Here is a 17,042-nt window from a genome sequence, read left to right as displayed (position 1 = left end):
CTACCAAATTGTACACTAATTATACAATTTATACTCTCCAAGTGCAGCCCAGTACAATTTGTGTACAAATTGTACACAAATTCTGTTAATCAGTATCTTCCAAGAAGGACTGTTTATTCTTTCATTTATTCACCAAGTATTTATTGAGAGTTTTTTTTGTGTGTGTTGTACACTGTTCTCATTATGGGGTCAGAGCAGTAAACCAGAATGAGTTGCTGCACTTGAGGAAACTATGTTCAGTTATCAAACACATACAGTAAAGACTAGTAAAGAGTAAATATCTGCCAGGGAGAGCTATAAATTAAACATACAAGGCCAAGGAATACACAGTGATAAATAAGACTCACAGTCTTATTTTCATTAGAGTCATTACTATCTCAATTAAGGTAGCATATTCAAAAAGAACTGAAGAAAGTAATGGACCTAGTCTTGTTGGTATTTAAGCAAAAGAGTATTTTCAACCAGAACAAAATAAACTCAAAGACACTGAAGAAATGTATTTGGTGCTACAGAAGATTCTTAGGGTATTTGAACTGAGAATTTTAGACCTTGAAGAAACCCTGGATATTATCTAGTTTCAGTCTTGCTGGGTTAGGGAGATAGCTCAGTTGGTAGAGTGCTTGCCTCATAAGCACAAGGCCCTGGGTTCAAGAAAAAAAAAAAAAAAAAAGGATTGTTGATAGATTTCCTCTGCAAAGCCTATTCAGTGGATTTGAAGTAAATGCCTATACTTGGCAATTATTTTTTCTTTCTTGGTATGAGGGACTGAACCCAGAGGCATTTAACCACTGAACCACATCCCCAGTCCTTTTTATTTTTTTATTTCAAGACAGGGTCTTTCTAAGTTGCTAAGACCTTGCTAAGTTGCTGAGGCTGTCCTCTAACTTGAGATCCTCCTGCCTTAGCCTCCTGAGTTGCTGGGATTACAGGTGTGTACCACCATGCCTGGCATTTCCCCCCCCCATAAGGTACAGATTGTAAATATTTTTAGCTTCGCATATCACACTGTTTCTGTTGCAATCACTCAACTCTGTCATCTTACAAAAACAATCACACACAATATGTAAACAAAGAACAGTTTGTTGTACTTCAACAAAATTTCATTTTCCAATAGCTGGATTTGGCTGTTGGAGTCTGTCAACCAACCCCTGGCCTAGGGAAGGGGTAGCCTTACCCAATCTTTCAGAGGGACCCATTGGTAATTCTCCCTATGTTGTCAGGCTGGCCTGGAACTTGTGATCCTCCTGCCTCAGCCTCCCCATCCTGAGCAGCTGGAATCACAGGCATGTGCCACTGAGTGTGGCCTAACTAAACTTTCAGTCAAAGGGGGTCCTTGTCACACGGAACTCTCTTTAAAGGCTCCCCTGTGCCGTGGTTTCCAGCAAGTAGAATATCCCATCAGATCAGAGCGAGCACCTGGCAGTGTAATTAAAATGCAGATTATTGGACTCCAACCCGGGAAATTTTCACTAAGTGGCCCTGGGCGTGCCACGCATGGGCACAAACTGCTCGATCCTACTTTTATGCCCACATTCCATTTCAAGGGGAGAGAGCTCATCTTTCTGCCTGGCCTTTTTCTTTCTGGCCCGCCCATGTTTATGTGTTACCTTAGAGTTTGGAACTGTTGCCTTCTGAAATAGCTTTGATGATCTCTTTCGAAGCATCATAAACTCAAAAACAAGAAAGAAACGAGGGCAAAATGCCAAAAAAAGATTTTTGAAAGCCACTTCATTGTCTTCTTAAAGAGAAATTTTCTCCTATGTTTTCTTCTACAAGTTTTTAGTTTTGTATTTTACATTTAAGCCCCATAATCCATTTTAGTTATTTTTTGGGCATACAGTGGCTATGAATCATTTGATTTTATTTTTGTTTATTTGCTTGCCATAGATATCTCATTGTTCCAGCACCATGTTTAAAAAAATACTTTTTCCTGATCTGCATATAGACAAAACTTCCTGATCAGTGAGTTCAAAGTATGAGGCCTCGGTTGAGGTAGATGTTGAGAAGGTGACTTCACATCATGCTATTTGAAAAGAGAACTTATTTTTTCATGAAAAAATGTTTATACTGTATCCATATGACATGTGTATGTGTAATGGGCTTGTATACATATCACGTATCCCCAGCTGAAATTTCACAGGGATTTCTGGTGGGCTTTGTTTTACTCAAACGATTCCCACTCAATCACATTGGGCTTTTTTATTTGCTTTTTCCTGTCAGAGACCAGGATGAATTCACACTCCATTCCCTCCCCACTGTCCCTTTTACATTCCCTCTCCCAGAAGAATCTGAAGGAAATTCCTCTGGGCTTTGCGCTTTGCCTCAGAGTCAGAAACTTTTGTGTTGCTAATAAACTGGCTTCATTAGCATTTCAAATCCAGGGATGCTCTTAGAGAGGGGTGTTAGATTTTAGAGGCTCTCCAGTCCCAACCGGATTTATCAACCCTGTTTAAGTGAAATCCCCAGGGGTCAATGCCTTTGACTTTATTTCTGCCAACACATCTTTTCAACAAATCCTTTTCAAGAATTCTAGAAAAAGATACATGCAGGGGCTGAGTTGTGTTGCATTAGTCCCTCCACCTACTCTGTATATTGTCTGCCAAGAAATCACATTTGGTGGTTCGATCCATGGGTAGAAGATGGGTCAGAGGATAGATGATAGAGATAGATGGATGGACAGATGGACAGATGGATGGATGACTGGATGGGGAGGATGGACAAGTGAGTGGATAACTAGAAAGGTAGAGGGCAATAATGCAAGTCTTCAGTCCTATGCAATCTCATTTAATTAACTCTAATGGACTTTTGGTTCCTGAGACTGAACGCCACTTCTGCAGGGAAGTGTAAGTCACGTGATCTATTTCCTGACTCCCCCACAGGAATAGCAGGTCAGGCTTGTCAAATATTTCTTTGCTATTCTGACTCCATGTCTGTGCTGTAAGATAAAAGAAACCGTTTTTCTTCATGTAGTACTGATGCCACTCATCTTATGATGGGGTGTGTCTGATGGACTCATCTTAGATTGGAAATACCAGTTGAGTCAAAAATACATTTAATGAAGGTGGGCACGGTGGCACATGCCTTTAATCCCAGCGACTCAGGAGACTGAAGCAGGAGGATTGCGAATTCAAAGCCAGCCTCAGCAACTAAGCAAGGTCCTACGCAACTAAGTAAGACCCTGTCTCTAAATAAAATACAAAAAAGGGTTGGGGATGTGGTTCAGTGGTTAAGTGTCCCTGAGTTCACTCCCCGGTACCAAAAAAAAATTTAATATACCCAATGTACCAAGCATCATGGCTTAGCAACACAGCACGCTTAGAACATCAGTTGTTTACTCTCATGATCATGTGACTTGCTGTATTAGTAGAGTATCTTACTAGCCTGGCTCCAGGGCACACGTTTGTAACCCCAGCAACTCCAGAGGTTGCAACAGGAGGATCACAAGTTTGAGGTCAGCCTCAGCAACTTAGTGAGGTTTTAAGCAATTTAACAAGACCCTGTCTCAAAAAATTAAAAGGGCAAGGCATGTGGCTCAGTGGTAAAGCAGCCCTGGGTTAGTACCAGGAGAGGGAGAGGAAAGAAAGGGAAGGAAGGGAAGGAAAGGAAGGAAGGAAGGGAGGGAGGAAGGGAGGGAGGAAGAAAAGAAAGAAAGAAAGGAAGAAAGAAAGAAAAGAAAGAAAGAAAGAAAGAAAGAAAGAAAGAAAGAAAGAAAGAAAGAAAGAAAAAGAGAGAAAGAAAAAAGGAAGGGAGGGGGGAAGGGAGGAAGGAAAATAAGAAAAAAGAAAAGAAAAAGAAAATTTTACTACATATTGCTAGTCCAGGAAAAAAAGATTCCAAGTATAGTTTCTACTGGATGCTTACAGCTTTTGCACAACTGTAAAGTCAAAAAGTTAAAGGTCAAACCCTCATAAATTAGCAACTATATACACAATAGCACTTAACCTGGCATTTGCAGAAACCATCTTGGAAAATTTGCCCTAACTGCATATTCTTGGATACTGCAGCCTGAAACATTCACCATGGTTGAAAATAAATGCTATGACTAAGAGTCTCTAGAACTGGTAGCAGTAGTAGTTGAGTAGTATTAAGCCATGTCTTTTCAACTTCATTTCTCCTTGCAAACTTCAGACTGACATTTTAAAAGTACTTACAATATCTCAGGTGATGTTCTAAGTGCTTTTTACTTGTATTACCTCATTTAATTTTACCACAATCTTTTGACATAGGTACCATTAACATCTCCATCATTTAGGTGAGGGAATTAAGGCACACAGAGGTTAAACAACTTGCCTGGGGTCAGAGAGCTAGTAAAGGGTGAAGCCCTGACTTAGACACAGTCTGGGTATCCCAGACTCTGTGTCCCACCTACTCTGTGACACTGCCTCTCTGATCATGAAGCTCACCTTTTAAAGGACAATGGTCCAACAGAACTTTCCACAATGATAGAAATGTCTATGTCTATTGTGGACATGTACAAATATGTAACAACAATTTCCAGTGCTATGTATAATTATAATACACCAATTTAAAACTGAAAAAGCAGTCTGTGTCCTCACCATCATATGAATGTGATAGCCACTACACACATGAGCTTTCTGAGCACTTGAAATTTGGTAATGTGACTGAGGAACTGAGTTTCTCATTGTTTTTTAATTAGTTTAAGCAGCAGAGTTTAAGAGACAACTAATAGTCTCCGTGCATACATGTGATCTCAAAAAATGAAGTGCTAACTAGGAATTAAGGCAGGCACCTCAGTAATAGACAGTATCCCTTATTAATAATATTAACATGAAATAATTGCAAAGCACTCTTAGAATCTTTTGTACTTCTTTATGTCCTTGAAGAGTCTAGTTATTCCAAGTACTCTGCCAAGTAGGTGGTACATCTAATCTTAGCTCATTGGAAAATGTATTAAGATGAGATTAAAAACAATTCAGGCAGAATAAAACAGGGCATTTGTGAACAGGTTGTTGCTCGGTGGCTCCTCTGGCATTCATTCTCAGGTGTGATTGTTATATTTTCCATCTCCCACATACTCTCATCATATAAATGTTGTGTGTGTGGAGGGTGGAAATTCTGGGCTTTCAAGCAGGATTTGGTGTTGGAGAGGGGAAAGAACTAGGGCAGCTGTGCACATTTTGAGGGTGGAGATGCAGTACCGTTTTATGGAAGGAAGTGAAGAGAGTAGAGAGTTGGAAAACTGAGTCAAGAGACAAAGATGATTCTGGATAAATAATATAACAGGAACCACATGATTCATTTGTCTTGTGATACACAAGTTGAAAGGCTTTTCAAGAAGAAGGAAAATTACACGGGCCATGGTGGCATACTCTAATTCCAGCTACTCAGGAGGTGGAGGCAGGAGAATCACAAGTTCCAGGCCAGCTTGGGCAAGACCTTGTCTGAAAGTTAGCAATTTTTAACAGGGCCGAGGATGGCCAGGTACAGTGGTACACACCTGTAATTCCAGCAACTTAAGAGGCTGAGGCAAGTGGATCACAAGTTAGAGGCTAGCCTCAGCAAATCAGAGAGGCTGTAAGCAACTTAGTGAGACCCTGTCTCAAAATAAAATAATAAAAAAGACTGGGGATGTGGCTCAGTGGTGAAGCACCTGTGGGTTTAATCCCCAGTACAAAAGAAAGAAGTGGGGTGGGGACTAAGGATGCAGTTGCTCAGTGGTAAGGACACTTGCTTAGTATGTACAAGGTTCTGGGTTTGATCTCTGTTACTGTTAAAAAAAAAAAAAAATCAACAAAACCCAAATGTGTATATATATATATATATATATATATATATATATATATATATAGGTATTTTTAGGAAAAATACAAGGCAATGTGAATTTAATGAAATTGTGAAATGTTGGTCTAGAACACAGATAAACTACTGCCATAGATCAAACCTAGTATACTACCAGTTTTTGTATATATAAAGCTTTATTAAAGGAGCTGGGGTTGTGGCTTAGTAGTAAAGCACTTGCCTAACACAGGTGACACCACAGAAAAATAAATCAATAAATAAAGGTCCATCAACAACTGAAAAAAAGAAAAAGAAAAAAAAAAAAGCTTTATGAAACATACCCATGTCCATTAGTTCATACACAACTCTGTTATATCAGCAGGAGTTCTGAGTGAAGCGCTAGAAGCAAAAAGTCTACGTGCTGGTTTGTGTTAGAACTTCTCCCAGGTACGGGCAGAGCAGATCTGGGAATAGTCCAGACTATCAGCACTGGGAACATCCCGCCTTGACTTCCCTGCAGAAGCACACACATCACCCAGTACCAGCCATGTATTCTTCTGACAAAACTGTGGCAAGGGGGGTTTATATGGCGCTAACAGGAACATTTTTACAAAATAAAAATAAAACAAAACCACAACCAGGCACGGTGGAGCACACCTGTAATCCCAGTGGCTCAGGAGGAGGAGGCAGGAGGATCGCAAGTTCAAAGACAGCCTCAGCAATTTAGCAACTGTCTCTAAATAAAATACAAAAAAGGGCTGGGGATGTGGCTCAGTGGTAAAGCGCCCCTGGGTTCAATCCTAGTACCACACACACAAAAAAAAAAGGTCCAAAACCTACAAAGGAGGTAGGCATGCCTTTAAAAACAATCTGGGTCTGCCTGCACTTTGCATGCCTTTTGGCCTGGGTGGATGTGTCTGTACCTGTGAGATTCTTCTTATTTAGACATCACAAGGTATTCAACTAATTTTGAAGACTCTGGCTGCAAAACTGGTGCACAGAGATGCCTGCTCTTTCTTCAGGAAACTCTCCAGTTCAAACATGTTTGCAGAGCATGATTCATGATGTTTCTTTCTGGATTGTCCAGTGGGTAATTGCTGTACGAAAACCAGAGAAACAGATGTAGACCCTGAACCCTGGCTATAAATTTTTGTTTTATGATTATGGGTTTCAAATGTGCTGTGTCACACTGACAAATATACAGTTACTCTGAAACAAAATGGATTTTGCTCTCAAACTTTTGCTTTTTGTTTGATTGTTAGTTGAGAAAACTTTTATTGGATCATTGATCAAACACAAAGAAAATATAGGAGATGACACATATTAGAATGTTATTTTTTGGTCATAGTTGGAAGGTATTTTGGGAAGGTTTCTTCCAACTATTTGACTAATGTTTACAATGGGTGTCAATAATTTAAACTTCATTATGAACAAATTAACGAGTTCATTTTTAAATTTCTGCCCTATTCTTTAATCTTTAGAGTACAGGAATGTATATATACTTAAGGAATTGTGGCTTATTTGTGTGTCTTAATTTTACATAAATAAGAATTTAGAGGAAGAATCACATTTTCAAGAAGTATGAGAATTAGATTTACTGAAGAAGACCAGATAAGAAGCGTGTGGCTAAATTGTGAGTCAGCTTTATAAATTAGTACTTGGATTATGTAATAGCTCTAATCATTGCTATCAGCATAATTAATTCATGATGAGAAATGATGAATTGACTAATGAACACTGTTACATTATAAGAAACCCATAATATTCTATTCACAAGGATTTAAGTACTGATCATTCATTTCGGAGCTCAAGTTCATTTCCCTACAGTTAAAAGAACCTCAAGGTGATTATTAATTTTAAATCTTCTTGTGCAAAAAAAGAAAACATCAAGTCCCCTAAACACATCATACATTTAGACACACTGACTTTTTTGTTTTTGTTTTTGTGTAAAAATACAATATGGGGGAAGAAATTGTCTTCCTTCCTAGATGAGCCTATTTTCTAGCAATGAAATGAGAATGAACAGAATTTGGGAGATACTTACCTAAGGTTCACCTCCCTGTAACTCGTGCATCCCTACCCTTTGGAAATATGACAGTAAGAATGAATGACATGCTAGGCATGGTGACGCAAAGATGTAATTCCAGAGACTTGGAGGCCAAGGCAGAGGATCACAAGTTCAAAGCCAGCCTCGGCAATTTAGTGAGGCCCTGTCTCAAAATAAGAACCGAAAAGGGCTGGGAATGTGGTTCTGTGGTTAAGTGCCCCTGGGTTCAATCCCTGGTACAAAAAAACATAAATTAAGAAAAAAAAAATCATGGCAGCCTGCTTCAGGTAGCAGATACCTGTATACACACACCTGTCTATGGCGGCCTCTTTCTCAGCTCTGACTTAAGCTCCTTGTGTTATACTTCATGCCTTTTTCTTCTCTCAATCAGCAACTTTTCATCCACCTCATTACTGGGTCCAAATGAGCCCAGTTTCCAAGGACCTCTGGGGAGTTTGCATTAAACATTTGGAGTTATAAGTCTCAGGGACCAAGTAGAAGTTGGCACATAATGTGGTGCTTTGTGTATCTTTACGGCTATCTTAATGGCAGTGTGTTGAATGTTTTGCAAATTCTTCTGAGTTTCCTTTCTTAAAGTGTGTGTTTTCTTTGTAAAAGCTTCTTACAATAAGACTCTGTTACAAAAAAAGTGAAAGAGAAAACAAAGTAACAATCACATAGCTTCAGCAAAATCTCACCCTTTTATCACCCTGAACCTTTCAGTGACAAGAGCTGAATATGCTGGACTGAAGATTGTTTTAATGTACCTTCGTGAAAGGCTCTTTGGCTTGGTCACTGTGTGTGCAGGGCATACTTTTTATTTACACCAGGAGTGCCACTTAGCAACTCCACAGGGCAGTGCAGTATTTCACCGGGGGATGGGGTGCACCCTCACCCCAACAGGCTTTTCAAAGACCTAGATGTCGATGCACATTCCAGCAGTGTCCACAAAGAGGAGGTGACCAGAGCGGTGCTCTTCCCTGGGAGGGGCAAGGACCTGTCCCTCCTTTTGCACCTACTTGCCCATCCTATTTTGTGGGAAAATGATTAGCAAATATTAGAGAGGCAGTGGAGGAAGGAGAGCATGCTAATTCCCCCAGGGAGTTTCCTTTCTTTGATGCACCTAGCTTCTTCAGGCAAGCCTTGTGAAATGGCTGCAGGGTAGAACGTCTCCCTTTTAAAGCCTTCTCCCTGCCTCAGTTTATTTGTATATATTGCTTCTGTTCTTCTCCGAGTTTTAAGGCTGGCTGGAAATCTCTTTCTTTGTTGAGTCAGTGTGAGAAGTATAAAAAAAGTCATTTCTCTAAACATTATTTTCATAAATAGCCAAGATTGGGCAGAGGCTGGTATGACCTTTAGAAAAAAAAAAAAAAAAACAACCCTCAAACTTAACCAGTTTTCAAAATATGTGTTTAATTATGCAGTGTTGTACGCCTAAGATGAAAGAGGCCACCAACACATTATTCAGGGTGTGTGGCTGTGGGGCCAGCAAAGTAACTTTCACCTTGAATTGAGATGGCAGGATCGGGGTTCTAATCATGGTCTGAGCTGCACAGCCTAGGGCCGGTCTGTCACCCTAGTAGACTGCTCTCATAGTTGAACCAGATGGAGTCAGAGCTAATATTTGTTCCTGCGTATTTATTGAGGACCCTACCAACACGACTTCTGTTCCTGCATTAACTCACAGACATGAGTGGTATTATATGTCCATTTCACAGATGAAGAAACTGAGACCCAGAGAAATTAAATACATATCCCAGATCATACCGTTGGTCATGGGTAGAGCTGGAATCGAAATTCAGTCCAGTTTGACTCCCAAATTCATGCTCTTGATCACTATGCTATGTGTTCTTAAATCAGGTTCCAAAATCCTGTTTCTGTGTGTGTCTGTGTGTGAAAAAGGGAGAGAGGGAGGGAGGGGACTGACTCTGTGTGTGTGGCGGGGGGAGGGTTGGTAATTCCAGACTACTCCATATGTGGCTTACAGACTGGAAAATTTTTTCCAAAGTAACCAGAAAGGTGACTTTTCACTCCAGAGCAAATGCAATCCCTTCGGCCTTGGCTTGCAAGAGGGAGAAGGGGGAGGAGGAACTAGGGAATGGAAAGTTTCTTAACCCAAGGCTTCCCCGAGGGGTAGCCGTCCTCTGTTCTACAGTTTAGGGCTTGCGTGTGCTTTTTCGAGAGTGGAAAAATACACAAGTTACGAGGAATGTAACAGACAGAGAGGCGCAGGGAGCAATTGAAAGGGTGGGCTGGGGGCGAGCGGCGACTGGGGGGATGCCGGATTGCACGCTGGCCGAGGCGCCGCGAATCAAAAGGCGTAAAGGGAGCGAAGTTGGCGCTCAACGTGAGCCGGGAGCGGCCGCCTGGCTCCTCCCCTGCTCGTTTTAAAAGCACTTCTTGCATTGTTTTTAAGGTGAGAAATGGGAAAGAAAGCGCCGGCTTGTGCACTCGCTGCCTGCCTCTCTGGCTGTCTGCTTTTGCAGGGCTGCTGGGAGTTTTTAAGCTCTGTGAGAATCCTGGGAGTTGGTGATGTCAGACTAGTTGGGTCATTTGAAGGTTAGCAGCCCGGGAAGGGTTCACCGAAAGTTCACTCGCATATATTAGGCAATTCAATCTTTCATTCTGTGTGACAGAAGTAGTAGGAAGTGAGCTGTTCAGAGGCAGGAGGGTCTATTCTTTGCCAAAGGGGGGACCAGAATTCCCCCAGGCGAGCAGTTTGAGGACTGGGATGCCGAGGACGCGAGCGAGCCGGGCAGGGTCTGTCTGGGCACCGTCGGGGTAGGAACCGGAGCGCATTCGGAAGGCTTTTTGCAGGCATTTCCTTGGAAGGAGAACTTGGGATCTTTCTGGGAACCCCCCGCCCCGGCTGGATTGGCCGAGCAAGCCTGGAAAATGGTAAATGATCATTTGGATCAATTACAGGCTTTTAGCTGGCTTGTCTGTCATAATTCATGATTCGGGGCTGGGAAAAAGACCAACAGCCTACGTGCCAAAAAAGGGGCAGAGTTTGATGGAGTTGGGTGGACTTTTCTATGCCATTTGCCTCCACACCTAGAGGATAAGCACTTTTACAGACATTCGGTGCAGGGGAGATCATGTTTGACTGTATGGATGTTCTGTCAGTGAGTCCTGGGCAAATCCTGGATTTCTACACTGCGAGTCCGTCTTCCTGCATGCTCCAGGAGAAAGCTCTCAAAGCATGCTTCAGTGGATTGACCCAAACCGAATGGCAGCATCGGCACACTGCTCAATGTAGGTTTATTTTTTCCCTTCTTCTACCAAGAAAAAAAAAATGTTTCTCTTGCATGCAATAAAGACATTGGAAATAAACTGCATTGCTAGCAAGACAAAGGATTTAATGATTTAATGCTGAAGGGGTGTGATATGCAGGCATGCATATTGATTCCCTTTGCTGAAAATTTCCTGTTAGATGTTTGCTTCCCAAATAACCGCTCCCGCAACCCATGCTCCTTCTTTACCCCTTTATAATCTCTTGAAAACAGTTTTTTAAAATATGCCTGGAGGGAGGAGGGGGGAATCGAGGGTGACCACAGGACTTTGAAACCTTCTTCAAGTAGGGCAGTTTGACACATTGTGCAGGTTTTACTAAGATGTGTGCCGAGAGGAATTTAACTTTGCTGTTCTTTGGATTAGCTCCTAGTTGTATATATCCCCCTCTTGTGTATTTCAGCAGTCCAAAGTAATTAAAATATGACATCTTCCCTGCAAGGAATTTAGCCTAATTAAGGTGGCTGCTGCTCCCGAAGTTCATAAACCACCAGTTCAGGCTGCTGCCTCCAATGTTTTCCTTGCTAAGGAAAGGCAATATTTCTTAGCATTGACCCTGCTGCCACCTTTCCAAGTCACTTTGTTGGTCTAAGAAGTTGCTGTTTTGCTAGAAAACTACTGGCAATGAACACCCCTTGGGCTGAGCCATCCATTATTTCCATATCTTGCAATTCAGCCGGGAGCCTGGACATGAGCTCAATGAAAGGAAATATAAGTGGGGTAGCCCAGTTTTTTAAAAAAATATTGACTATTTGGTTATCTGATGCTGACACGGTGCCGAGGCACGCATCTGGTCAACAGTAGCTTGGCTGCAGGCTTGAGAAATGACCAGGAGTCCCAGAGAATTCCACCTTCGGGTGGCTGCAGTGGGAGCTGCAGGATGCTTTGCCGCCCTGACAGTGATTTAGATAAATGGCTCAGCTATCTATCAAAATGTTTTTAGTACTTTATTTGACAATTCATTGGAGCATTAGCCTGAAAATGACATTTTAAATCTTTGTTTTCAAAGAGGTCAAAGTTTAACTGGAAGAAATTGAGTTTTCCTAATAACATGGTGGCTTATCTAAAGAGAGAGAAGGAAAAGAGGAAGGGACAAGACGGAATTTAAACTGCCCTGTCTGAAACTTTTCCTTAAGGAAAAAAAGACTTGATTCTTGGACCAGGAAATCAACAGGTTTGTAGTTGAAAAATCAATAACCATTTGATGTCAATGGTCTGTCGAACCTAACATTTCATACAGCCATGAGCAGAGCAAAATATATATGTATATATATTATATATATAGTATATATATGTAGTTATATCTATATGTTTTCAGAAGGCATCTTAATCTTCAACTTCTCCTCTCTAATGTCTTTTCTTTCTTGCTGCCTATTTTCTTATTCAAAGAAACTAAATGTTACAAAATAATTTTCCAGTCGCTCACAGATCTTTTAGATGAGTTCTCTCTGTAGCAATTAAAACAGTATGAACAATTTCAGTTGGAATCCCAAGGAACTGGGGCACTCTGAAACTTTTTGTTGCAGAAACTTGTAAGGAAACATGTTTTCTAACCAAAAAATATGGCTTGGTATCCTTTGGAAAGTTATTCAACTTAATAGAGCTTTTATGCAAAGACAATCTCCCTTTTGTAATTAGCCCTCCAAACGTGCCTATTAAGTTGTAAGAGTAAAGGGAAAAGCTTTGTTTGTTCTTGAACAAGTTAAACAAGGGATTTGCTTTATCTGGGAGAGCTAGTGGTGAATGTGTCATTTGCCCAGGGCTAGCCGATAAGCAAGAAGTGTTGATAACAGCCAAGTTTAGCTAATCAAAGAAACTTGCATTAGACAAAGTAAATAAAGCCTTCTGACAAAAGGATTTCAGAAATTCCAGTGTCTTATTTTTGTAAGCAGGGCAATTAGTGCTTATTGTGGTCAATTTCACAAGGGTTTAAATCCCACACCCTAACTTCAGGTTAAATGAATAAAATGTAAATATTGTTTGTGCCCCTGCAGAGCTGCTTTATTCTCTCCAAACCACTGTATGACTAGTCAGTTTAGTTGTTCAAACGATTAAGTTTTTAAGCATAAACAAAACTCAAAGACTTTAAAAAGAGATTCTAACAAATGTCTGCGCCACTCGGGCGGCCGTGTTGGGTCACAGTGGAATAGCTAGTTGGGGCTTTTGAAATAAAAGTACATTAGGGTACATTTGTATAAGAACATAAAAAACATAGCCCTTTCCATTGTACTTAATGGCTGTTTTGATGAGAAGCAGATCTGTTTGTGCTCTTAACATAGAGGGAACAGTGGGCAAAGAAAGGGAAAAAAATACTACTAAATTCCAACCCATACTGCTTTCTACTTTGAGATCCTACTTCGATTTTTAGGGTGTGTGTGTAGGAAATAGAATCAAACCTTTGAACATAGATTACACCACAAGTTCACTTTGAAAGATGCTAGGATATGCCTTTTATTTTCTTTTTAATTTTAAAAAAGAAAATGGCATGCCAACCAGCTGCCGTTTGTCTCTCCCAAGGCCTTCAGTTTGCTTGCTATAAACATGCAAAGTCAGGATTAGGGGTCCACTCGGAATGTGGTATTGATAATAGGAAGGAAGACTGCTCCTGGCAGGTATGCGAGTCGCCAAGTTTCTACTCTGATGCCTCCAGGATTATCTTGGTTTAAGGCTGCTCCAGATGTTTGCAGCATCAGTTGCTCAGGGAACATGGGATAAATCTTAATACTTTTTGTTCTAAATATAGTTGCTTTTGGTGAAATTTTGAGTGTGACAACTTCTTGGCCCATTTCCCTGTCTACTCAACACATCAAAAGGAGAAAGGGGAAAAAAAAATATTTTCTTTTTGAAATAGGATTTTGCCCATTAATGAGAAGAAATTATTTTTAAAACAGTGATGTGTGATTAAGGAACAAGAAAAGCCCTCTTCTCCAAGCCTTGGGACCTAAATTTTAAGTATTAAACAGTATCTAAATCCTCTCCTAGTGAGATATAAATTGGGGTCAAAGTGGCAAAATCAAAGATACCCTCTGAAAGAGAGACTAAATAAAGACTGACAGCCACAGTATGAATTGAATGGGGTTTTGAATAAATATTTCGGTGAAAAGGCCCAATTGTTTTTCTAAAGTAGGACATAATTTTCTGCTTCTCCGCCACATGACTGTGGTAACTAATACCATGAGAAAGAAGAGAACAGGGACTTTTGCTTAAGTCTCAAAAAGAGCACAGGACAAGGTCATTTTGAAAATAAGCGGAAGATTCACAAAGTTTTCCTTTGCTGTAGAATAAAAGAAATATTAAAATGTTGTCGATATTTAGAAAAAATTGCTATGTTTGGCAAGGAAGTATAGATGTGTAACTTACAAGGAAAAAAATGCATGAGTTTAAGTTTTATCACCAGAAAAGGGTGGATTCTAAAGAACCAGAGGAAACAGTGGGTGAGATAGACATCTATTTGTTTAAACTCAAGCAATGGAATTGATCTGGAAGCTTTAGTTAGAATTTGATTTGCCAGCCAGAATGGAAAGCCCTTGCATTGAATCTGACCTTTTTTTTTTCCTTAAAAGATAAATGGCCAGAATGTTGATTTCGGGTAGGATGATGGACCTGAATCAAAAAGTTTCATTCTCTTTTCTGGAAGCTTGGTCCTGACCATATACAACAAGTCAATACTGTCGGGGAGGTTTTTTGTTTGTTTATATTTCTTTAAGCCTAAACATTAAAGAAAGTTCCTCTGGATATCAGACACATATAACTTACCTTCCACATATGTTAAACCCCAGGAGCTAAAAAAGAAAGAAAACCTTACTATTTTCTCCTGGTCACATTCCACAAACATCGCTAAATTCTTTCCCTGAAGGTAAATACACAATAAGTGATAAAGATGATAAATTCTGCTCCCAAGAAATTTATAATTCTTAAAGCATTCTTTAAAAAGCTGGGAATTAAAAAAAAAAAAAAGCTGGGAATTTTTCAATTAGAAGATTATCGTGTGGGAGGAAGACGGAGATGTAAAAACCAACATACAAAGTATAAAGCTCTTTTTAAGTTGCACAGGAATTTAACAATAAATGTAGTGTTCATTTTAGAACCTCTTTTTAAAAATCTTCTGTAGCTTCTCAGTTACATGTATGTGCCAATAAATTCATTCTTAAATGACATTTTTATACTTTAAATGTTCTAATATAAATTCGGTTAACTATCAATTAAATAAATTATTTCGGAAATGGGAGTTTTTGATGAAGGTTAATCAAAAAAACCTTGACTAAAAACCTTTCCAAAGATATTAATGTAGATTCTTGCCTTTCAAATTACTGGGTGGTTATCGCAATCATGAATCTCTGATTTTCTAGAATAACCCACTTTCAAATCTACTGCCACAGTTCCCACATAAATCATTGAAATATGCCAGATATTTCACTATTACGACATCTCCTAGTCCGCCCCTTGAACTCAGGAGTGGCACAGAAAGTCTTTGTTTGGATTCTATGGTCAATATAACTAGAGCGCTCACAGCTTAATTTTTCCATTATGACTGAATATCGCCTTGTGTTTCTGGGTCATTCTTCTGAACATGAATTCCTTTTGTAGCAAACTGTGGATCTGTAAATAGAAAGCATCCCCTGCAAAATGGACTGGACTGTGCCTCTCCAGCACCTCTGTGCTGTGTGTATGTGTGTGTGTGTGTGTGTGTGTGTGTGTGTTGGGATGGAGGAGGGGGAGGGGAATTAAATTGAATCGTCATGAACAAATCTGTACCAGCCCTTTGCCAGCTTCTCAAAAAGTTCAACTTAGAGGTGCTAGAGGAAGGAGGGCCGAGTCAACTCGGGTTTCAGATTTATCAGTATCCTGTCTGTAAGTGGCTTGGCCTAAGTACCTCTTGTTAAATAGGCAATGTGATAACCTGCCCTATCTGTAAGATCTCATAACACCACCTCATCAGTCAATGTGTGGCTTGAATTCTCCTCTTTTCCTCCCTGGCTTCTTTGCTTTATCATTGAGAAGCAGGACTCCCATCCCATCCCACCCCACCCCCAACCCCTTCAAATGAATGAAAAATAAAGTTGGACAAGTTCTTTGTACTAGGAAGCAGTAGAGGGTAAGTCTCCAGGCTTTTTATTTGTCTTGGGCTTTCAGAACTTCTTAGAATTCAAACAGGCACTGGAACTGCTGACTTGCTTTTTCTCTGGCCTTGCCGGGTAGGGAGCTAAAGGGGGCCATTCAGTAAGATAAGACTCTTGGCCCCCTGCAAGATAAGGCGAGGATAACAGGAACTGACGTCAGGGAGGCGACCCAGCCTGGCCGAGCATTTCCTCCAGTCGGGGCACATTGATTCCAAGAGGCCCAGGTCTCCCACAGCATCTGATGGAGCGAACCAGCTCAGGAAAAGGAGAGAGAAGGCCGATTTTGACAGAGCGATGGTGGCTGATCGTGCCCCGGATTCCCAAAAGCAGATTTCTCTAAATGAAATGCAAGATAACGTGGGACTGCGTGTGATTTTAATAAATGCCGGTTCTGAGATTGCAGTTGTAGTTTTACGTTGTCATGTCAGAGGCATTTGTCCCCAGCTGTCAATAATTTCCTGCTGTTGTCTAAGACAGTCTATCCTGCAATCACCAAATATTATCCACCCACAAACCTTGCCAGCCCTCCGTGTAGAGCAAAATGTGAGGGAATTCACATTGTCAGAGTTAATCCCCTGGACTCCTATTTACTTTAGTAAGTACAAAATTCCCACCCCCATCCGCATCATATGACAACATTGCTAAAGCCATTTCATTTGTGCCAGCCCTGAAATCACAGCAGTTCTCTCCCTTTGGTCTTCCTTTTCCCTTAAACTTAGGTTTTTTTTTTTTTTTTTTTTATTGCTTTCAGAAGTGTCTCTGATCTGAGGTTTGGAGAAGGACAGTTTCAAATGAAAAGGTTCTATTTTAATTTTTTTTAATTCCCAGATTCTTTTTTAAGTCCA

The 17,042-nt window shown here is 40.4% G+C and overlaps 1 protein-coding gene across 4 annotated transcripts in view; it reads left to right on the top strand.

Moving 5' to 3' along the window:
- Rarb (retinoic acid receptor beta) overlaps nucleotides 1–17,042 on the top strand; it is a 693,377-nt gene that overhangs the window by 522,618 nt on the left and 153,717 nt on the right. The window contains exon 1 of one of the 4 annotated variants that reach the window (XM_047532672.1): nucleotides 10,365–11,041. The exons of 1 other annotated variant lie outside the window; for it this stretch is intronic. In XM_047532672.1, the coding sequence (XP_047388628.1) occupies nucleotides 10,885–11,041 (157 nt within the window). In that variant the 5' untranslated portion in view covers nucleotides 10,365–10,884. Of the gene's footprint in view, nucleotides 1–10,364; nucleotides 11,042–12,106; nucleotides 12,252–17,042 lie in introns of those variants that run through there. 2 more of the 4 variants (XM_047532674.1, XM_047532673.1) reach the window with 2 other exon arrangements.

This window comes from Sciurus carolinensis, chromosome 17 (assembly GCF_902686445.1).
Source record: "Sciurus carolinensis chromosome 17, mSciCar1.2, whole genome shotgun sequence".
In the NCBI taxonomy this organism is placed as follows: Eukaryota; Metazoa; Chordata; class Mammalia; order Rodentia; family Sciuridae; genus Sciurus; species Sciurus carolinensis.
This window is presented reverse-complemented; position numbering and strand designations above follow the sequence as displayed.